The 23,669-nt window shown below is 42.9% G+C and overlaps 2 protein-coding genes across 2 annotated transcripts in view; one reads left to right on the top strand and one right to left on the bottom strand.

Moving 5' to 3' along the window:
- Positions 1-23,669, top strand: part of GALNT1 (polypeptide N-acetylgalactosaminyltransferase 1) — a 61,506-nt gene that overhangs the window by 2,059 nt on the left and 35,778 nt on the right. The window contains exons 2-3 of the mRNA XM_083473249.1: positions 17,008-17,232; positions 21,506-21,680. Coding sequence (XP_083329375.1) covers positions 17,094-17,232; positions 21,506-21,680 — 314 coding nt within the window. The 5' untranslated portion in view covers positions 17,008-17,093. The remainder of the gene's footprint in view (positions 1-17,007; positions 17,233-21,505; positions 21,681-23,669) is intronic.
- LOC310692401 (uncharacterized protein) overlaps positions 1-23,669 on the bottom strand; it is a 137,690-nt gene that overhangs the window by 106,167 nt on the left and 7,854 nt on the right. The window lies entirely within an intron of this gene.

Raw genomic sequence — 23,669 nt, 5'->3', positions numbered from 1 at the left:
TTACTATGTAGCTAATGAACTTCAGGTAATTAGAAATGTTTCCATGACCAAAGAGTATAATGCCCTTTGTTTACAGCAAGTAGAAGGATTTTCTTTTTTTTAGGGAGGGATGGGGAAATGGACACGTTTGGGGAAACAATACCATCATGCTGCTGGCATTATGTTTGCAACTAGTTTTTGAGAATTTTTGTACAATTTTGCAATCTTGGTAACAGACTTGACAGACCTTAATAATTTTTCTGTCTATATACACATGTAAACTTAGGAAATGGCTTGTTCTTCTAATATTAAAGTGTTATTTTCATAAAATGTGCCTTATTTGGGGGAGAGAATACTTTCATTCACCAGTACTGGTTTATTCAGTCTTTCAGTGCTGCTTTAAGTGTGTTTTGATGATTGAAGGCACATGTGTCTTTAATTGGTACATCATAGATAAACCTGTACAGAGGATATAGAGAGTGGATTTCTGGTCTTTGTTTTGGTAAGTGATGTGCATCCCATTTTCCTTTCTAGGACCTGGGTGTCTCTTCATGCAGGTACTAAACAGTGAATGTGACAGAGCTTGTTTTCTTTGGTCAAGTGTAAGGGTGGGAGCTAGATGGCTAGCTCAGGGGAGATGCCAGGAGCTCATGAAATTAGGTTCCCTGCAAAAGTTGGATGCTTGTGATTTTTTAGTGGGGGAGAAGAGAACGATTGAGAACTCTGTTTTGCTTCAGGTTAGTGGTAGGTAGCATTGTGCCTCCATATGTTGTTGGACTACAACTCCCATCATCTCTGCCCATTGGGTAACCATGAGTATTGACTTTCAAAAAAAAGGGTGCTTTTCATAGTTACGCTGTTATGTTTGGTATTTTAAGGATATTAATACATTAAGTGTTGAGTACTGTACTCCAGTCATTTCCTGAAGGAGTACAGTTTCTCATTAATAGTGATCTCAAAAGTACAGCCTTGGGGTACCTTTATTCAGTTTTGTGTGCAAGAGTATGCTTTGCTCGGTGTGTGCATCTGTGTGTACTAGTAGCAGTACAGTAGCTGTATACTGAAAGGTTTGTTTAGTCCTTTGTGCCATGTGAAATTCAATGAATAAATAACTGGAAAAAGGCTTGTGTGGAAGCAACTTTTGCAGTGTTTTAATAAATCATTCCCATTTTGCAAAATGGTGGCAGCATATCCCCAAGAATCCTGGAAAGATGATTATTAAATTGTGTGACATTGGCAGACATATGTCTGCTGCACCTGGCAACAAACATGTGAATGATAACATACTGCAGGTTAACCTTTATAAAATTAGTTTGTTAACAATGTCTGCTAATCTCAAATACCATGTGTTAATTTTGTCAACTGCCATATCTGAGCTTATATATATTTGAGAAGTAGAACACTTTATGTACTTAAGTGTTCTTGTTACCAAGGTTATAATAAAGATGTGGACTAGGAATTTCCATCCAAGCACTTTACTACAATAGGTGACTCAATAGTAGTAGTTTGTACTTTCAAAAAGAAAGTGAATGCTTGGTGCATGTTGCATATAGTATAATGCATGCTGGTTCCATATGGTATAAATTAGGCACACATTACCTTCCCCCTCCCCAATAAAAGTCCTTTTTGTTCAGATTACATTTTGACTATTCATTTATTGTGATCTATCTTTTGAGAGAGTCTTTGAATATATTGTTAATGATTACTGTGATAATGAAATTAGTTCTAGTAATAATAATTTAATTATTCATACCCCGCCCATCTGGCTGGGTTTCCCCAGCCACTCTTGGTGGCTTCCAGCAGAATATAAAAGCATAATAAACATCAAACGATAAAAACTTCCTGATACAGGGCTGCCTTCAGATGTCTTTTAAAAATTGTGTAGTTCTATATCATCTGATGGGAGGGTGTTGCTGTTGAGAAGGCCCTCTACCTGGTTCGCTGTATCTTCACTTCTCACCATGAGGGAGCCATCAGAAATCCCTTGGGAAGTGGACTCAGTGCCTGGGCTGAATGATGGGGGTATACCTTCAGGTATACAGGGTCAAGGCCATTTAGGGCTTTAAGTGTCACTCTGAATTGTGCTTGGAAACATACTGGGAGCCAGTCTAGACCCTTTAGGACTGATGTTATATGGTCTTGACAGCCACTCTTGGTCTACAGTGTAGCTGCCGCATTCTGGATTAGTTGTAGTTTCTGAGTCACTTTCAAAGGTAGAGCACATTGCAGTGGGAGGTAACTAGAGCATATACCACTCTGGTGAGACAGGGCACCGGCAGATAGGGTCTCTGCCAGCATGCCAGATGGGGCTGGTGGATAGCTGCCCTGGACACAGAATTGACCTGTGCCTCCATGGGCAGCTGTGAGTCCAAAATGACTCCCAGGCTGCTCTCCTGGTCCTTCAATGGCACAGTTACCCCATTCAGGACCATGGAGTCCCCCACACCACCCACTGAACATAGGGGGAGATAGTTAGAAGTTTTGTATCTTTTAAAAAGATGCCTGAATCTCTCCCTTCACCTGAATCACCTTTCATCTGTTGGTAGATTCTGCCCCTTTTGTAGGTGAGATGATTCTTTTTACCTAGATTCAGTCTGAGTTGAGATTGGAAAGGCTTGCAGATCAGAGAAAAACATGCAGAACAGAGCTGAATATTTTCAATTTCTTCAATGCAATTCCTACTTCAGACTTGCCATTTAGAACTTCAGAAGGCATGTACCGTGGTAACTTCTGGGTCAGATTACTGCAACCTGTTCTACATTGGACTGCCTCTGGGGGATCGTTCAGAAACTCCATATCTGAACATGTATCCAGCTTTGAGCCAATCACATAGACTGTCAATTCATTTTTGAGTGCAGTTTAGAGTTTTCACATAGGAAGCCTTGCATGGTTTCCATGTGAACTCTCCTGGACCTAGAGATCAACATCCCTTTTGTGTGCCTCTTCCAAAATAAATTTGGAGGGTGGCAACAAGAGAACAAGTCTTCTATTTCATACGTAGCTGCCCAATTTTGAATGCTTTCCCCATAATGCCAATCAGTGTTAGAAACTGGGAGAGGAATGATAGGAGCCATGTGGCTCCTTGGACCTAGGTTGTGGGCGCCAAAACAAAATGTCAAGGTTTCTTTTTCTTTTGCTGCCTGCTGCCAGGCAGACTGGGGTGGGGTGGGGGGAATGCTGCTGGGCAATCAGGTAGTCTGCAGGGAGGTGTGGCAGCAAAAGATCTGTCTTTTGCTACCGTGCTATCCTGCAAAACACCTGATTCACCTGGCAGTGTGGTAGCTATTTTTATTTTTTTGCTGCCTGGTGAATCAGGGTCTGCAGGGTAGCGTGGTAGCAAAAGACGCATCTTTTTTTGCTGCTGCTGTGCCTGGCAAACCAGCTGAAAGCAGCCAGGCAGGTGGCGATGCTAGGTGCCAAAGGTGGTGCCCAGACATTTCCAGTCACGAAAGGCCAATTGCATTTTGCGACTGGTGCCTGGCTGATTTCTAATGCTGGTGCCAATCAGTGCCCTTGCTGTGAAGTGGTGGAGCAGGCATATTTCCCTACTGGGAACAGGCACCCACAACCAATGTAGAATTGAAGCCCAGCCTCTCATGTAGCGGCTGATGTAACAAGTGACACCAGCTGTTTGACTGGGTTGGCATAGTTTAGGTGAAATGGCATTGCTGGCCAAATTGGATCCCTGCTTTTCCACAGCAGAATTGTTTCTGGCAGCGTTTGTTGGTTAGCAAGTTTTAAAAGTAGGGCCAGGGGAAGCAGGGGAACCTAATTCACGAGGAACCAGAACTTGACTAGTCTTTGCAGCATGAAGCATCTGTCACTTTGACAAAGTTAAAAGCCAGTGAAAAAACAATAGGTTCTGGAGAGTTAGTAGTGTTAAACACACCCCATTATATTCAGATTTCTTAATTTTGCATATAAGGCAGAGAACTTTTAGGCCTGATAGATGAGGCAAAGCTGCCTCAGCAGATTTAATGAAGTTAGCCTGCAGGGAAACTTAGATGTTTCAGCGTATCTTTTGTCATCTCTCAGCAATGTTTCACAGCTCCACCTGTACAAATGTAAAGATGCCAGACTCTCACACGCTCCTGGCTTCCAAATGCCAGAAATTAGACTAGCAAAGTGATGAATGACAGGGAGGGGAGGGGTTAGTTGAATAAGAGTGCTTGATGTTGGAAATTTGGAAGTCATAGACAGTGGATCATCCCAGTTACTCAGAAGGTTTTCTGAACAATTTTTTAAAATGCTGTGTATTCCCAGTTTAAGGTAGAAGGTTCTTGAGGAGGGGTGGGAGGCTGACTATCAAGTATTCAAAGAACTCTCTAGGGATAACTCCCTTTCCTCTGTAATCTTAAGGGTCATTACCCAAGAAGAAATCTTGCATGTTAGAAGAAATCTTTTAGGAACCGAGGTCCTTGTTAATACATTTATATACTTAATTTGACATCCTAAAAGGGCTTTCAAATGATGGATGGCTGTGGAGATAACATCTTTAAGAGAAAATTGTTAAAATTATGGATTAGGACTGAAACCTTAGATTGTAAATACTAAAGGTAAAGAATCCCTGGATAGTTAAGTCTGGTCAAATTCGATTATGGGGTGTGGCATTCATCTCTGCTTTCAAGCTGAGGGAACCGGCATCTGTCTGCAGACAGTTTTTCCGGGTCATGTGGCCAGCATGACTAAACCACTTCTGGGGCACAGAACACTGTGACGAGTGCCAGAGCGCATTGAAGTGCCGTTTACTTGCCTGCCACAGGTATATCTACAGCATATCTGCAGCAGTGTATCTGCTCACGCTGGTATGCTTGTGAACTACTAGGTTGGCAGGAGCTGGGACAAAGCAGCAGGAATTCACCCCATTGCATGGATTCAAACCTTTTTTTTACCCTTTTACTTTAAATACTATTAGGGTTTTAGTTGACTCTATGGGGATCTGCATCAGTAGATAAAGGAAAAAGAGGCATAGCTTCCTGAAGAAACTGCTTAATTGATTTAGACTGAAGTTACAATGTATCCAGTTTGACAGGAATTTGTATAGTGGTACCTTGGGAATTGAGCAGAATCCGTTCCGGAAGTCTGTTCAACTTTCAAAATGTTTGGGAACCAAGGCGTGGCTTCCAATTGGTTGCAGGAAGCTCCTACAGCCTATCGGAAGCCGCATCGGATGTTCATGTTCCAAAGAACATTCACAAACCGGCACACTCACTTCCGGGTTTGCAGCGTTCGGGAGCCAAAATGTTCAATTTGCAAGGTGTTCGGGATCCAAGGTACAACTATAGTTGCATTGATATTGCTAAATGAGCTGTACAGAATGCTTCTCAGCCATTATTAGAAGGCTAGCTAGTACTCAGGTTTTTTGATTTTATTTAAATTTGCCTAGACCAAGCCCCTTCATAATCATTAGAATTAAGAACATCAGATTTGATAGTGGTAATGTTAAAACGTTAAAATCAATAATATGATCTTTATGAGATAAAGTCAGTAAGTTTTTTTTCTAATCTGGGATCATGGAATTGATATCTTTATCCATAATTTTAGGAATTTTTAAATGTTTTGTTTAAGTTCTACTTTGCTTAGTATCATTAATTACAGAATCCCGATTCCTAACATCATATGCTACCCCCACTTCCTAGAGATTAAAATTAACTTTCAGTTTCCCATTTAAAAAAAAACTTCAGCTTGTCTGCCACCAGTCCTCAAAAAATCCCCAGGTGACTCCAAAATTTATTTTGGGCTTGAACTACTGTTTGGCCTCTCACTTTTCTCATGCAGAATGGGCTCATCCTCACAGCATATTGCTTGTCTAGATTTTCTCAAGGTTTGGGTTTTGATGCAGCAGGTGGGCACAGGAAGGGAGTCAGAAGTTCTATAAAAAAGCTCCCATCTTCCACTCTGCATTTTCACATCTATTTTCAGCTGTCCCCGTGGCCCCCCCCCCCCGGTCTGCTGCTACTGCTTCAGTGCTTTTCTAAAGTTGAAAATGTTTTTCAAACCAAGATCCCAGGCAATTGTGTCAATGTCACAGAGGGCAAACAAACCCTTCACTCTAAAGGAGAAAATGCATCCTTGTTACCCAGGCAACTGAGCCATTGCTTCCCTGCACAGCAAGACTTTTTTTCCTGTTTCAGTTGGTTGTAGGAGCAGGATGGGCGTGCACATGGTTTGCATGTCCACATTCTGCACTTACATTCATGATTTAAAATTCATTATACTTTAAAGAGCTCTAGCATTCAATCACTGATGAAAAATGGAGTTTACAAATGTCTGACTTGGAGATGGAAAGCCTGTCAACTTTCTGATGTTGAACTAGAACTTACAACTTGTGGAGAGCCACAGCTTGTCCATCTCTGTTATAGCTCATATAGTCATATTAATTGGTTGCTAAAACAGTTAACAGTTTGTAATGAAATAGAGCTTTTATACTCTGGTTTTGGTCCAGAGTATAATGACTCTCAATTCCATCCTCCACCCCTTTCCCTCAGTTTATCTTTAGTTTTGTTTCTTATCTGATTGTAAGTTACAGGCTGGATTTTCAATAATTTAGCAGAGGCTGAAGACTGTTCTCAGCTGTTAAATATGAATTTAAAGAATTTTTTTATCCTGCTCTTTAGCCAAAAATATGCTCCCAGGCAGCTTACAAATGAAAATAAGGCAGCCTTGTTCTAACACATACAGTCTAAAAGACACAGCACAAAGGGTTTGGAATCGAGAAGGAAATCAGACAGCATTCTTAGTTATAAGGTTATTGTAATGTCAACTGGAATAGAATAAACAAAATAAAAAAAATCCTTCCAGTAGCACCTTAGAGACTAACCTTAGAGATGCGGGTGGCACTGTGGTCTAAACCACAGAGTCTAGGGCTTGCCGATCAGAAGGTTGGCGGTTTGAATCCCCGCGACAGGGTGAGCTCCTGTCACTCGGTCCCTGCTCCTGCCGACCTAGCAGTTCGAAAGCACGTCAAGTGCAAGTAGATAAATAGGTACCACTCCGGTGGGAAGGTAAATGGCGTTTCCATGTTCTGCTCTGGTTCGCCAGAAGCGGCTTAGTCATCCTGGCCACATCACCCGGGAGCTGTACGGCGGCACCCTTGGCCAGTAAAGCGAGATGAGCGCCACAACCCCAGAGTTGTCTGTGATTGGATCTAATGGTCAGGGGTCCCTTTACCTTTTTAAGGTGCTACTGGAAGGATTTTTAAAATTTTGTTTCTACTACGGCAGACCAACACGGCTACCTACCTGTAACTGGAATAGAATAATTTGAAGAGGAGGAGCCAAAAGTTGCTGGTCTTTCAGTACAGTATTGCTGATGGAGGGGCTTTATACTCTTTCCCTAGACAAATAGAACAGATTATATAATAAGGGTTATGTTTCTTTCTAATAAAGTATGCTAGCTTTGAACTTTTTCCTAATGAATTAGAGTTCATTTATACTATTATAGATAATGGGATAGTTGACAGGGTGGGAGCAAACCAGCAGAAGGTATCTCTGAATGCATAGTATTTAGTATAGTGGCACTATAAAAGGCAGCATCTCTCTGGTGCCTTTACCTCTCTCTTGTCTGAATCGCTTTGCATTTATTGCAACTCATATTAGTGCAGAACTGTCAGCTGTGTCTCTCACATCAGTATCAAATGGAATACATAACAGCTTCAAGCCTTCTGGCTTTAACTTCTGTAAGTTTGCATGGTACAAAGTTGCCCTGTCTTCATGAGAGGGTTTTGTGTCTGAAATCAGAACATTTCATAGGTCATTTGTGATTAACGGTTAGAAGGGAATCCTCTTCTTTTGTCACTGTACCGTAGGAATATAAATGCAAACCTCCTGGATCAGTTAAGTTATATTTAGTTGAGTACAGTGGTACCCCGCAAGACGAACGCCTCGCAAGACGGAAAACCCGCTAGACGAAAGGGTTTTCCGTTTTGGAGGCGCTTCGCAAAACGAATTTCCCTATGGGCTTGCTTCGCAAGACGACAGCCCATAGGGAAATCTCTGGGACAGCGGGGAAGCGCAGCGCGTCTTCCCCACTGTCCTCGGACCTCCTCCCGCCGCCGGACATCGGAACGAAGCTCCGATGTCCGGCGGGGGGGGAACGTCTCCTCCCGCCGCGGGACATCGGAACGAAGCTCCGATGTCCGGCGGGGGGGGGGGGAACGTCTCCTCCCGCTGCCGGATATCGGAACGAAGCTCCGATGTCCGGCGGGGGGGGGGGAACGTCTCCTCCCGCCGCGGGACATTGGAACGAAGCTCCGATGTCCGGCGGGGGGGGAACGTCTCCTCCCGCCGCGGGACATCGGAACGAAGCTCCGATGTCCGGCGGGGGGGGGGAACGTCTCCTCCCTCCAACGGACATCAGAACGAAGCTCCGATGTCCGGCGGGGGGGGGAACGTCTCCTCCCTCCAACGGACATCGGAATGAAGCTCCGATGTCCGGCGGGGGGGGGGGGGGAACGTCTCCTCCCTCCAACGGACATCGGAACGAAGCTCCGATGTCCGGCAGGGGGGGGGAACGTCTCCTCCCTCCAACGGACATCGGAACGAAGCTCCGATGTCCGGCGGGGGGGGACGTCTCCTCCCTCCAACGGACATCGGAACGAAGCTCCGATGTCTGGCGGGGGGGGGGAACGTCTCCTCCCTCCGCCGGACATCGGAACGAAGCTCCGATGTCCGGCGGGGGGGGGGACGTCTCCTCCCTCCAACGGACATCGGAACGAAGCTCCGATGTCCGGCGGGGGGGGAACGTCTCCTCCCTCCGCCGGACATCGGAACGAAGCTCCGATGTCCGGCGGGGGGGGGGACGTCTCCTCCCTCCAACGGACATCGGAACGAAGCTCCGATGTCCGGCGGGGGGGGGGGGAACGTCTCCTCCCTCCAACGGACATCGGAACGAAGCTCTGATGTCCGGCGGGGGGGAACGTCTCCTCCCTCCAACGGACATCGGAACGAAGCTCCGATGTCCGGCGGGGGGGGGGGAACGTCTCCTCCCGCCGCCGGACATCGGAACGAAGCTCCAATGCCGGGCGGGGGGGGGGGAACGCCTCCTCCCGCAGCCCGGCATCGGATGGCTGTCCTGAAGACTTGGGGTGGGAGGAGGGTTTTCCTTCCCACCGCCAACATTCAGAATGCTGTTCTGAATGTTGGCGGTGGGGAGGAAAAACCCTCCTCCCACGCAAGCCCCGGGAACAGAGGAGAAGCGCTGCTCGCCTTCCCCTCTGTTCCCGTACCTGTCCTGAAGGCTTGCGGTGCGGAGAAAAGCCCTTCTCCGCACCGCCAGCCTGGCAAGCGGTTTCCCTAGGAACGCATTAATTGATTTTCAATGCATTCCTATGGGAAACCGTGCTTCGCAAGACGAAAAACTCGCAAGAAGAAAGAACTTGCGGAACGAATTAATTTCGTCTTGCGAGGCACCACTGTACTCTGTTTTTACAGTGGCTAAGTGGATACATCCTAGAAGTGAACAATCAAGATATGAATTCAACAGCCTTCTCTCACTTGATCCTCAGCAACAATAAAAGACATGATACATCTGATCCTGGGGGTTGTCTATGGTTATCATGACTCGTAGCCATTGAAAGCCTTATCCTTCATAAATTTGTTCCGTCCCCCATTCTAAGCCCGTGTTAGTTACTGGTCATCACCCTATCTTGTGATAATGAATTCCTTAGTTTTAACTGTGTTCTCTTTGAAAGGGTTTTCTTTTTTTCTGTCTTGAATTTCCCCCCATTCAATTTCTTGGGAAGAATCCAGGTTCCAGTATTGTGAGAGAAGAGAGAATTCATTCTTATACATTTTCTCTGCACCATGCATAAATTCATACACCTCTGTCTTCTTGCATCTGCTAGCAGTGCCCTTCTGAATTAATATAAGAACACCTCCTGAATCAGAAGAGTCCTGCATTCTGTTCTCCCACTGGCCAACCTAGCACTCAATTGTTTGCCATCCATAACAATGTTACTCTGAGCCAGGGGTCAGCAACCTAAGGCCCATGGGCTGGAAGCAGCCCACAGAGTCCATTTAACCAGCCCATGAGCTGCCCCTGAACCAGCGCAGTGCGGCGCGGGGACTCTCTTCCGCAGCACCGGAAATCGCTTCTGTACACGCTCAGAAGCTGAAAATTGCTTTTGCGCAGGCAGGATTTTCAGTGTCTGGGCATGTACAGAAGCAATTTCCGGTGCCGCAGACATGTGCAGGCATGACTTCTGGCGTCGTGCTGTGCCGGTCTGGCCCATGGAGGATCTCTGCAGGAGTGATCCGGTCCATGCCCGGTAAGTCTTGCCGATCCCTGCACCATAATACCTATGATTCATTGTAATATTTCCATTATGGCTAGTGGTCATATCTTCTATGAATTTGTCTAATACCATGCAAGCTGGTGACCATCACTATTTCTTGTAACAAATTTGATATTGCTGTGTGGGAAAAAAACCAGTTTCTCTTTCCTGATACACTCATTGATCAGTTTCATTGGATGATCCCAGGTTCTGGTTTCGGAGAAGAAAAAAAACTTTTTCTTTCACTTTTGCCACATAGAATCCAACTCTATGTTAGAAGGGACCCTAAGGATCATCTAGTCTAACCCCCTGCACATGCATATTTTATACACTGGTCATTCCTCCCCTCCTTGTATTTTCTCCCTGTACTGTACTAACAAAACCTAAGCGTGGCATTTGCTCATATGGGAGTTGCTCCAGCCCCCTAAATCCTAGCTGATTTCTTGTGCTGATTTTTAATTCCAATTTTTAAGGAGTTCTTTTATTCTTATAGATATTTTCCCCAAGTTTGTTTTTGACATCTTTTACTGTAGAAATGATTTTGAATAACCCCCAAGGGTTCTGAAGAGCTCTGACCCTTTCAACTTTCTTCTTACCAGTCACATTAGTTTTTGAAGTGTTTCTTATTTTGAGATTATCTGTGGGGCCTTGCATTGCCATCTGCAGTGATTTTGTGGATGTGTCTACCCATTCTGAGATGCCTATTTTGACTGACTTCTTGCCCTCTTTGAAGCACAAATCAATCCTTCCACAGTCACAGTTTTTGTGATGAAAGGTAATACATTATTTGCTATTTGGTCAGGTAGAGACAGGAATCAGAATTGTAGAGTTGGAAGGGACACGGTGAAGGTAATTTAGTCCAGCCCACTGTAATGCAGGAAACATTTGCCTAATGTGGGACTCAAACCCACAACACTGAGATTAACAGTAAAACAGTGCAGACCAGGGATAGGGAACCTTAAACCCAGGGGCAAAATGCAATTCTCCAGGTCTTTCTAACCATGCCTGCTTCACACCCTCTTTGAGTGCAATTGCATGTTCTTGAACTGTGATGATACTTCTGGCATGCCTGGATGAATAGGTGTTTAAGTACTCATTGAAGCCTCTGACTGAGCATAGCTTTACTATTCATTGGTAAGAATTACATCTGTTGCTCTGCCCATTGCTAGCATGCAATCTCTAGAAGGCTGCCCATGAGGGTAGATAAGCGATTTGACTTTGCATAAGACAGGTTCATGTGTTCATTACCTATATGGCCATTTATGGGTTGATGGGCTGATGTTTCATTCACATTTTTAGAATATTTATTTTCATGCTCTGTAGTGAAGATGATGTTAAAGATACAGTGTTAAGGTTCAATATTCTGTTAGATTTTGCTACATGATTGATTCTTAAGGACAGATAAAGCTTTCCTATTCCCATTGTGCTGGTGTGGTTAAAGGAAACATGTTTTGTTGCCCATAGACAGTTTTTCGGCCTTCCAGTCAATACCTTTGCATGCGTAGTTTGAGTACAATGTGCATCAGGATTCATATCCAGAAAAACTGAATAGTTTTCCCCTGGCAGAATTTTTCCTATAAGGAGGATTGCAAGCTAATATGAGGATGCTGTGCCTGTTTTTTCTAGACTGCCAGTTTTGTGTCAGAAATGCTTTTTGAATGCAATAAAATGCTAGAAGACTTCAGTAAGTGAAAGGGGCTACTTAACTGTTTTCTGCTGTCTCGTGATATTTTGGAGAAAGAATATTGAAAGTGATGTTCTGGTATTCTATTCTATTTGTTTATACTGTACTGTCGTAGTTTTAAACCCTTTATTGCCACTGTATTCGAGTGACATACAGTTTGGGTTAATTTTTCTTGTAATATCTGATCTTTCAAACACCTTTCTGAGAATCAGGCTAGACAATAAAGGCCTAGTCTCCAACCCTGTTACCACCACTAGAGGGGTAAGACAGGGTTGTCTATTGGCCCCAGCATTGTTTAATTTTTACATTAACTCACTGGTGACTCACATGGCCAATGATGCTTTCCACCCCCCCAAATTAGCAGGCCGATCTCTGAATGTTCTTCTGTATGTGGCTGACGCCGCACTCCTTGCCAGATCCCCTATTGGACTGAGGAGAATGCTGCAAGCTCTACATGAATACTGTGATCAACACGAGCTCCAACCCAACTATGCTAAGACCAAGATCATGGTCTTCTCTGCCCGACCGAGACTCCATCGATGGCCGATGAACGGGATCCCCTTAGAGCAGGTTAACTGCTTTATATATTTGGGACAAGTAATACGGTCAAATAGGTCTTTTCTGGCCCATAGAGACTATATAACAACTAACGCATCTAAAGCAGCCATCCAGATTAGATCCCTATATGCTAAGAATCAGGCTCAATCAGTGAAGATAGCTTTGAGACTCTTTCAAATGAAAGTCCTCCCCCTTCTTTTGGTGGGCATCTCTTTAGGCTCCTGTAGGGATTTTTTGAAATTGGATTCTATCCAAACGCGATTCCTTAGAGCCATCCTTAGGATTCCCCCCTCGGTAGCGGGTGCGGTTATGAGATTAGAGGTCGGCTGGCAAGCTATACGGCATGTGGCCTTGAAGACGAAGCTCTGGCTATGGCTCAAGCTTTGTTTTAAACCAGTGGGTATTGCCCCCTTGATATTGAGGGACGATTTCCAATCATCGTGGGAAAGGGAGGTCACTAACGAGGTTCAATCCTGCGGATTGTCTCACCTTTACTTTGAGTCTATGACGTACAATCAAGCTAGAGCTGTGATCTCCCGGAGACTGAGTGACATTGCCAGACAAGAGGACATAGCCCAGGTAAAACCAGGGATGTTCCTAGGGGACCAGATTTATCGGACCATACCAGCCCCCTACCTTGCAGAAATTCACTATGTGGAATACCGTAGACTTCTTACAGCGGCTAGATTAAATGTCCTTGACTCTGCGATATTGTGGGGAAGGTACAGGGGTGTACCATACACCCAGAGAACCTGTCATTGTGCCATGGGTGTGGTCAAGTCCACCGAACACATTCTCTTGACTTGCCCTTCTTATGCAGAGCTTAGACAAAATTTTATAGACCCACTCCTATGTCAATCTAGCTTCCTATCCGGAGAAAACCAGGTTTTACACTTGCTGAATAACGTCACTAGAGCTATACCTTCCTTGGTGGCCAAATTTCTTTTTTTAGCTTTTAAGCGTCGCAAGACTTTAATTGATTGTATTGATACGGGGCTATCTGTTTAGCCCATTTTAGTGTTGGCTAAGTTCTAAAATTTTCCTGGAGCTTTTAACTGTGTATTGACAAATGTACTTTTTTCTGACTGACGGTCGAATAAAAGGTTGATGATGATCTGATCTTTTACCAAGACTGTTTCCTTCCAGTTAGTCATGAATAGAAAACCTGAAACGGTTCTGAGGAACTTAAAAGTAATTGAAGCTGCTTCAGTAAACTGTAAACTCAGTTCAATGCACTTTTGTTTGCACTATAGTACATAAAGACCAGAAAATCTAGGTTACTGTACTGTAAACAACTTTGAGCATGGAATTATGTGTAACAAAACTACAATTGTCTATAATTTGGATTTAGGTAAAAGACTAGTGGCTTTGTTAAATACGATATGAACAATGATGTATTGCTAATAGGTACATAGTGGATTCCAACCAGAATCTGTACCCTGGAATAATTTTATTTGGCTTTTGGCAGTCCTGCCTAGTTTTATTCAAGGTGTAGTAGAGAGGTTGCCCACTATTTTAATCAAAGAAAATTCATTTCAGAGAGCTGAATTTTTAGAAGCTCACAAAATAAGGACTTGAATTGTGGTGGATGATAGTACAGCTTTGGGGAACAGGATCCAGTTGGAGGACCAGATCCTGCATTCTCCCTACCCTCACTCCCAGCAGATCACTTTGACAGATGGGCAGATGACAATTTATTTTTTTAATATTAATTGGGTCACTTTAAAATGTCTTATTTTTCTTACCCTTCCTCAAATGGCTGTGGAAAGTGTACATAGTTCTCCCTACTCTGTCCTGTCTTCATAAGCATGTGAGAGGAACAGGCTCAAGGTCTCACAGTGAGCTTCATCGCTGAGTGGCGTTTTGATCTCTTATCACCACAGCCCATGTCAGTACCTCTTTGCTGTTCCATATTGTGTCTCACAGAAGGAAATAATCTTTCATGTTAATGCTTCTCAAAATGAGCTTGTAATTTGACTAGACTTATCTCAGCCTTGCCTTGAAATAAGATGCAAACACATGTATTTGAAATCAGTTTTGCCCTGCTTTGCATTATCAATATACAATAGTATTTAACAGAATAAGCAAAGCCTTAAACGTCTCAGGACCGCATAAACCATCTGGGACTCTGCGATTATCATCTTACTTCCTCCACGAGAGGTCCAGAGAGTGGCAACACAAGAGCACTCTTATAAGTTATTTTCTGCTAATGCTACTACACAGTTGATCTTAAAGAAAAAGTGGGTATATGATGGCAGCCTAGGCTTTGGTTTAGGGTTGGCATTGGGGAAAGGGGGGTTCTTGTGCCTTTAAAATCTATGATCTCCACAGTTAAGACCAGCAGGACTTCTCTTGGGAAGTATGAGGTTGTTGCAGGGTGGGGGATGGTGGAGAAAAACAACAAGGACCATAGTCTCGATTTTGTGTTATGTGATGCCCCCCACAGCGCACACTCAAAGTTCAAAATGTGCTCATTGGTCCAGAATGGTGGCAACTCCTGCTGTACTTGATGAATTTTTTACTAAGGATTTTAAATTTAAGGATTTTCTAAAACTGTTCTACAAATTTATGTAAACTTCCTAAGGTTATTAAAAAAGTTAATACTGCTTGCAGTAATTTTGAACAATACACTAAACACTAAAGCTCTTTGAACCAACTAATGTTTGACCATAAGTGACAGAAGGAACTGATCATTAAGAGAATATGAAAATGTCAAGGGGGAAAAATTAATGAAACTCATTTATTTTGTCATGGTACATATTGTTCAGTTATGCTTAGTCATACTTCCCCTTAATTTCTGTTTTATGAATTATATGTTAATAATCTTGCAAAAGTCAATTCTTGTGACACCTCAGTTCTTATAACTATTCAGTTTCGGGAATTACTGTGGACACAGAATTGAGACTTATGTTGCTGTCACTTTTAATACAGTGATTAGTAGCTTTTTATTCTGAAGGGTTGGTGATGATTCAGAACCAAAAATTCAAACTTATTTGTTGTAGTTCTGTTTGTATATCATATAACAGTAGTTAATGTTTACTACTCATGTCTCAATGTATGAACTATCAAAGCAGAATAATGGCCACCCTCATGGTTTCAATATTTCCAGATAAGGTATCTTTTGTTGGTGACACAGGGTCACACAGCTACATTAAGGCAGTTGTCATCCTTGGAAAAGGTAACCAAGGAAGAGAGTTTGTCTCTCCCCCCACTTCTCTCTGGGTATGTGTCTAGGTGTCCTTGGATAAAGAGGTTGGTGGAGTTGAGTTGCCTTTATGGAATTTGGTGATGTGATGGAGCAGAGTACTGTAGATTAAAATGAGTGGTTTTCTGTTTTGGGGTTTAAACCCTACTTTTCTTCCCTTGTAACCAGTTTGCCTTGTATGAAATGGGTCTTTTGTGACTTGCCATATGCACTGTAGTTGTCATTATGTAAACAGGCATACCACCTGGCAGTTATTTGGTGATAGCGCCCACAACACATGATGAAAATTCCAAAAGTGCCAAGAGTCCCAGAAAAGTTTCAGACCCTGTCTTTATATAATCTGGGATCTGACCTTAATCTTCCATACAGGCATTTTCCCCCAGCCTACATATGTGTAGTCATGCCTCTAACACTTTGTTTTAAATGCTAACTGAACATCATATGATGGAAGAACCTTACAAAATGATTTAAATATGAAAACAGATACAGTGGTACCTCGGGTTACAGGTGCTTCAGGTTACAGATGCTTCAGGTTACAGACTCCGCTAACCCAGAAATAGTACCTCAGGTTAAGAACTTTGCTTCTGGATGAGAACAGAAATCACACAGCAGCAGCGCGGTGGCAGCAGGAGGCCCCATTAGCTAAAGTGGTGCTTCAGGTTAAGAACAGTTTCAGGTTAAGAATGGACTATTTTGTAGTTCCAGGGGTTATTTCTCTGTTTGGTAGAGATCACTGCTTTCAGGATGGATTTGTGTGTATAGCTTGCACACAGGGTTGCTGGGTAAATTACTTAATTAGAATAGTTTGCTTGGAGAAGTAGTTTGCTCCAGAACGTCTTTAGTCGTTCTTCTGAGCTTCAGAAATTGATGGGGAAGTTAGGCCGTTCTCCCACATTTTTATAAGTATGATGCAGAGAAGGCATTTTTATGTGTTGGGAAATGGAAGAGCTGGCTCATGCAGTAATGAAAAGAATGCTATTGGATGCCCATCTTGGAATACATAAGATCAAGTATTTTCCCCCTACATTTTTATTTGGAGCTACCATACTCTGGCTAGTATTAGGATAATGAGACACCAGATTTCAATTACAGCCCATTTTGCTTTGGGGAGGAGTTCTACTGAGAATGGAATTTTCATTTTCGGTAAGATCTGGCTCACTAGAGTGCCTATGCTTGAGGCACTTCACATTGCCTAAACATCTATTTAATAATCATACCTGAGTGCATTAAACTTGTCTGTTATATTTTGAGAAGGATACTTTATTCCTCAGATCCTTTGTAACTCTTTTCTTTTTTTTCCCTCCATAGATGTGGAACATGATCTCTGAAATGGGATTAAAGCAGCGTCACTGACTTCAATATACACTTCATTTTTGTTTTTGACTTAAAGTGCCATGAGAAAATTTGCGTATTGTAAGGTGGTCCTTGCCACCTCACTGGTTTGGGTCCTTCTGGATATGTTTTTGTTACTTTACTTCAGTGAATGCAACAAATGTGATGAGAAAAAAGAGAGAGGCCTACCACCTGGAGATGGTAAGTATTAATAGTATTTAGTGACCAGAGATTAAGTTTTCAAATACCACATAAAATAAGTGAAGTAATGGCCAGTTTAAGACTACAACAGATAGGAGGAATGTGTGTTTGTTTTCTTCTTAAATTATCTGGACCAGAATTAGTGTGGTTCCCCCCTCCAACCCCCGCCCACTGAACAGTAGACCTTTTATGTGGTATCAGGGACTGTTTGCATTTCTTTCATTTCAAAAGCATTTTAACAGCTGGTTGAGAAACGCATGCACAGATTTTGCATGGATACACTGAACTAACATTTGATTGTTGGCTCTCAAAAAATGATTTCTTCTGTGGAATAATAGTGGGAGGGAGAGGAGGGCAGAATAAGCTATGGTCCCATCCAGCCCTATAATTTTATGTACGTGGTGCAGAACCTTGGGGCCTGTTCAGCTCTCCTTTGGCCACATATGGCTCTTTCTTCCCCAGTAAACACCATCATCTCATTCTTTCCCCTATGGCACCACCGCTCTCCCACTCCATCTTCTGCCCTCCCTTGTATTTCCTACATTTCATCTAAACTGCTTTGCTCTCTTCTAGACACTAAACTTCAGGTGTAAACCGTCACTTACTTATTGTAAAGAAGCAGCTTTCATGGTTAAGACACTGGCCCAGTTCACCAGTATGGTTACTGTCTGAACTAGACAAGTGTTGCAGACACTAATGTGGATCTTTTCTCAAGTTATTACATTATTTTAGTAGGAAGAAAGATATATCTGGATTTGTACAAATGGTTGGTAAGAAAAACCTGAAAGATGACAAAGGTGTGTCACACAGCAGTGTCATTGCACAATGGCTTGATGCAATATAAGATGACTGGAAATTAATAGCTTTGAGAGTAATCTGAACACAGAATCAGACTCCTCAGGGCAGTAGACAATTCCTTCTTAACGGAATGGGTTTTTGGAAGACGCCTGTGTGGGAATTTGTTTTATGTCTGTAGATCAGTGCATGCTGATCAACGCAGCTGGATTATCACCTTGTTGCGGTGAGTGGGCTTAACGTTCCTATGACCCTTGTGAGCAAAGCCGTCAGGAGTCTCTACTCCCAGCAGGGTCACCCAAGGTGGTAAGGTCAAAGGGGAGGAGCTAGACAAAAGAATGATCCAAGAAGTCCTCAGTGGTAGAACAGGCGGAAGATAACATGCAGTATATTACAACAGCTGTGAAGATAGATGAAGGCTGCGGCAGATATGAATCTACCGGTTGTCGTGATTCTCATGCTATCAGAATAGAGCCTTACCACAAAGGCCACTGTGTGTTGGTCACCATGCACTGATTTACAAACATAAAACAAACTCACGCGCAGACGTCTTCCAAAAACCCAACCCCCCAAAAGTCCCATTGTGATTGGCAAATGGTAACAGGGGCAGGACTGTGAAATCTGGAAGCCCCTTAATCATGAACCAGCTCATGGGCTGTGGATACAGATTCAGTTGCTCTGACTCAAGTTGAGTAGCTCAGCAGCTGTACTCATGACTGAACAGTCCTATTTAGGATCCACTCTGCTAACCTGAAAAGGGGGAGGGACTAGAAAAGGTGCCCTAAACATAGACTGCCTCCCATTCCCCCCTGACTGGATTACCATGCCCAGTGGGGTCACCACTCAGCAGTCGTAAAAGACAATCCAAATTTGATCATGGCATATACGGACTTCGTTGGATAACAGATAATGAGTGTCTTGAATGCAGTAATGCCATCATACTGCCATCATTGCAAGAGAGTTGCGACGTTTTAACATGGATATTGCAGTGCTTCAATAAACTTGGAAAAGCAGGAGAGGGACAAGGAAGAAAAAGGAGGCTACACATTCTTTTGGAAAGGTCTACCTGAACAAGAACGTCAAATACATGGAATAGGCTTTGCTATCAAAAACGATCTTGTGAAGCTCTTGTCAGAAGTCCCTACCGGCATTAATGAGCGACTTTCAACCCTTCGAATAAAACTTGCCAAAAACCATCGGGCTACTATTTTAAGCACATATGCACCAACACTGGATGCCGATGAAGACATTAAAGAAAAAAAATTATTCTCAGCTGGATACCATCCTATCAGAGATGCCTAAGGAGGATAAAATTATCCTGGGTGATTTTAATGCAAGAATTGGGTGAGATTTTGATCTGTGGCCTGGGACTATTGGGAAAGCAGGAATTGGCAACAGTAATTAGAATGGAATTTTACTTTTACTTTTGACTATATGTGCTATATTGTTCTTTCGACAAAAAAATAAATTTAAAACATCATGGAGGCATCCTCGGTTGAACCACTGGCACCTCTTTAGACTATGTAATTGTCTGAGCTGAAGATTGCTGTGATGTGTTCCTTACTAGAGCTGTGACGAGTGCTGACGACTGCTAGACAGATCTCTGATTAATACATTCCACAATGGCTAAGCCTCAACGCGGGCTTCAAGGAAGGAAACCAAGGTGCAAAACGAACACTCAAGCCGTTCAACATCTATTAAGTGGGATTGCTTCCAAACAACTCTTAAGGACCATCTGTTTTCAGAATTCCCTGATAACATTGAGAAACACTGAACCAAACTAAAAACATCCATTATTGCAGCCTGTAAACAAACTATTGGATACCAAACTAAGAAACACCAAGACTGATTTGATGAGAATGATAGTGAGATTGAACATGTTATTGACAAGAAAAGGAAGCCCTTTCAGATCTGGCAAAGAGATAGAAACTGCACCACTAAGAAAAAAAACCTATGCCAACGCTAAGGCTGAGGTTCAAAGAAGAACCAGAGAACTAAAGAACACCTGGTGGATTTAGAAAAGCTAAAGAGATCCAGCACTTAGCCGACACTCATGATGCAGAGCTGCTTTAAAGCCACAAAGACCATCTATGGGCCAATAAATCATGGCATATGCCTCCGACACTCAACAGAAGGCGCCACACTTCTAAAAGATATAGAAGCTATTGCACTCCGCTGGAAAGAACATTACCAGCATATCCTTAACTGCAACTCCCCAGTAGAATCATAGAGTTTCTCTGCTTAAAGACCTCCAAAGAAGGAGACTCCACCACACTCCTTGGCAGCAAATTCCACTGTCAAACAGCTCTTACTGTCAGGAAGTTCTTCCTAATGTTTAGGTGGAATCTTCTTTCTTGTAGTTTGGATCCATTGCTCCATGTCCGCTTCTCTGGAGCAGCAGAAAACAACCTTTCTCCCTCCTCTATATGACATCCTTTTATATATTTGAACATGGCTATCATATCACCCCTTAACCTCCTCTTCTCCAGGCTAAACATGCCCAGCTCCCTTAGCCGTTCCTCATAAGGCATCGTTTCCAGGCCTTTGACCATTTTGGTTGCCCTCCTCTGGACACGTTCCAGTTTGTCAGTGTCCTTCTTGAACTGTGGTGCCCAGAACTGGACACAGTACTCCAGGTGAGGTCTGACCAGAGCAGAATACAGTGGCACTATTACTTCCCTTGATCTAGATGCTATACTCCTATTGATGCAGCCCAGAATTGCATTGGCTTTTTTAGCTGCCGCGTCACACTGTAGCTGCTGAGGTTCCCATACAAATTCTGCAAAAATAAATTAGAGATGAGCTTGCAGTATCTCCAAATCTGGGAGAGTTGTGCACAGCTATTAGCCAAATGAAAAACAACAAAACCAGCAGACCTGATGGGATACCTGCTGAAGTCTTCAAAGTGGGCAGAATTGAACTTGCACAACAACTTCACAGCTCATCAAAAAAATCTGGGAAAATCACAGTCACCTACGGACATACATCGTTAAAACCATTTTCATGGAAGACAATCTTATTTGGTTACAAGTGATTGCCAAAGAAGAGGAGCTTCTTAACATTTATATATTGGCAGGCTAATATATAAATACTCAATATCTATTGAGATACTCAATAGATACTTGAGTATCTATTATGTTTCCATTTTGTTAATTTGCTTTGGCATTTTGTTTTCATCTCTACATCTTCTCCAGTCTCATACGTGTCATAATCAGTATGTTATTTTACAACAGTTGTTACAGAATAGCCTGTATGCAAAATCAGAGTAAGTTATATAAGCTTGCTCTAGAGAACTGATGCTTTTATTTTCTATCTCATACAATTTTAAATCCAATTTTCTATTTGCTTCTAAAATGTCTTTCCATTTAGTGGATTTTTAAAAATGGTGTTACTGTAACTGGGGTTATACTAGTGTAAGTACAGATGTTAAGTTTAACATCTTTTAAATTCTTTTTTTTAATACAAACATTTTTTTTAGTTCCAGAACTTGTACAAAAACCTCATGAAGGCCCTGGAGAAATGGGGAAACCTGTTGTCATTCCTAAAGAGGACCAAGAAAAAATGAAGGAAATGTTTAAAATTAACCAGTTTAATTTAATGGCAAGTGAAAGGATTGCACTCAATAGATCTTTACCTGATGTCAGATTGGAAGGGTAAGTGCATTTACAGTGCTATAAAGGTATATTTAGTTTAAAATGGACTCTTTGAATTATCTTATATAATCATTAGTGTTGGAAAGAGCAGCATTGAAAAAGAGTCTCGGAATTTATTTATATATTACACTTTCTGTATTTTTCAGTGTGAATGACACTTTAGCACCAAATCAGTATATGAAGTATCTTAACACTGGAGTATTTTCCTAATATGAAATTTTTGAGGGAAAATAAACACTTTTCCTTCTCTTAGTCAGACATGAGGAGGACTAGAAGAATTTAGATTAGCTTCCCACAAACCTGACTTGTTTTTGCAGGCAGACCAGAGATCATGTTTGAAAACAGGTTAGTTTCTAAAAAGTTAGATTAAAGTTTGTGAAGCTGATGAGAGTTTGAGATTTAAACTATCTCAGATTTGCATGTAACAACATAGTATGTTTTTTGGTAAGTGAAACTAAACTTCATACAAGTCATAGTCCTGGATATGTGAATGGAATAGGAGAAAGAGAAGAGCCTGAAGTGCACTTTGTACCTTCCTGCTTATGCCACTAGAGCATGGTTTAATAATAATAACAGCAACAATACCCCAACCACTGTGGGTAACTTCCAGCACATATAAAAACATAATAAAACATCAAATGTTAATAAATTCCTGATACACAGCTGCCTTCAGATATCTTCTAAAAGATGTGTAATTCTTTATCTCATTGACATCTGATGGGAGCACGTTTCACAGGTAGGGCACCACTGCCGAGAACGCCCTCTGTCTGGTTCCCTGTAACTTTCCCTCACATTGAGGGAACCACCAAAAAGCCCTCAAGGCTGTACCTAAGTATCTTGGCCAAAGTGATTTAGGGCTTTAAAGGTCAGCACCAACACTTTAAATAGTGTATGAAAACATCCTGGGAACCAGTATAGATCTTTTATAACTGGCGTTACATGGTCCCATCAGCCACTCCCAGTCACCTGTCTGGCAGCAGCATTCTGGATTAGTTGTAGTTTCTGAGTCACTTTTAAAGGTAGAGCACATTACATTAGTCCAAGTGGGAGATAGCTAGAGCATATACCATTCTGGCAAGACAGGGCGCAGGCAGATAGGGTCTCAACCAACATACCAGAAGGAGCTGGTAGATAGCCGCCCTGGACAAAGAATTAACCTGCGTCTGCATGGACAACTGTGAGTCCAAGATGACCCCAAGGTTACGTACCTGGTCCTTTAGGGGCACAGTTACCCCATTCAGGACCAGGGGGTCCCCCACACCTGCCTGCCCTCTGTCCCTCAGAAACAGTACTTCTGTCTTGTCGAGATGATGCAGCCTCAACACACTGACTGCCATCCATCCTACAACTACCTCCAGACACTCACATCCATCCTACAACTACCTCCAGACACTGATGCTCTAGCGATCTTAGCAATTGTTTCATCTCCCTCGGCTCTGCGGGAAACCATGGGTCCATCTGGGTTCCATGCAATTGGAGAGGGCACTTTGGAGTCAGATAGTTGGTAGCCCTGGTTAACTTTGCATTTCAGCAGGCCACAAGGGAATTGGCTGAAAGGCCATCAACATGGGATAAGACACACCATACCACTCTCTGGAAGCCATTTGGATCCATTAAGTGGCAGGGGTGGACCATTCAAATCAGTCCCACCTCCCTTGAGGGGAAAGGTCACTGAGATGTCTAGTTGCACCAGGAAGTGATCTGACTATGGCACTTCTTTGGTTTCACTGGAACTTAGTGTCAGATCACCCATGTCCATAGACATAAACACCAGGTTAAACACATGTCCACAGCTATGTGTTGGGCCAAACGTGTTCAGGGACAGTCCCACGGAAGCCATGCTTTCCACTATCCCAAGCAGCCCCTTGTAAGGTCGTGTTGGCATGGATGTTCAAATCCCCTAAGACCACCGGTCTGGTGTCCCCAGGAGAACATCCGACATGACCTGAAGCAGCCGGGCGGGGAAGTCAGTACACCAATAGGAATCCT

Source organism: Podarcis liolepis, assembly GCF_965112155.1.
Source record: "Podarcis liolepis genome assembly, chromosome: 13".
In the NCBI taxonomy this organism is placed as follows: Eukaryota; Metazoa; Chordata; class Lepidosauria; order Squamata; family Lacertidae; genus Podarcis; species Podarcis liolepis.
The sequence above is the reverse complement of the archived record's forward strand: the minus strand, read 5'-3'. Positions and strand labels throughout refer to the sequence as shown.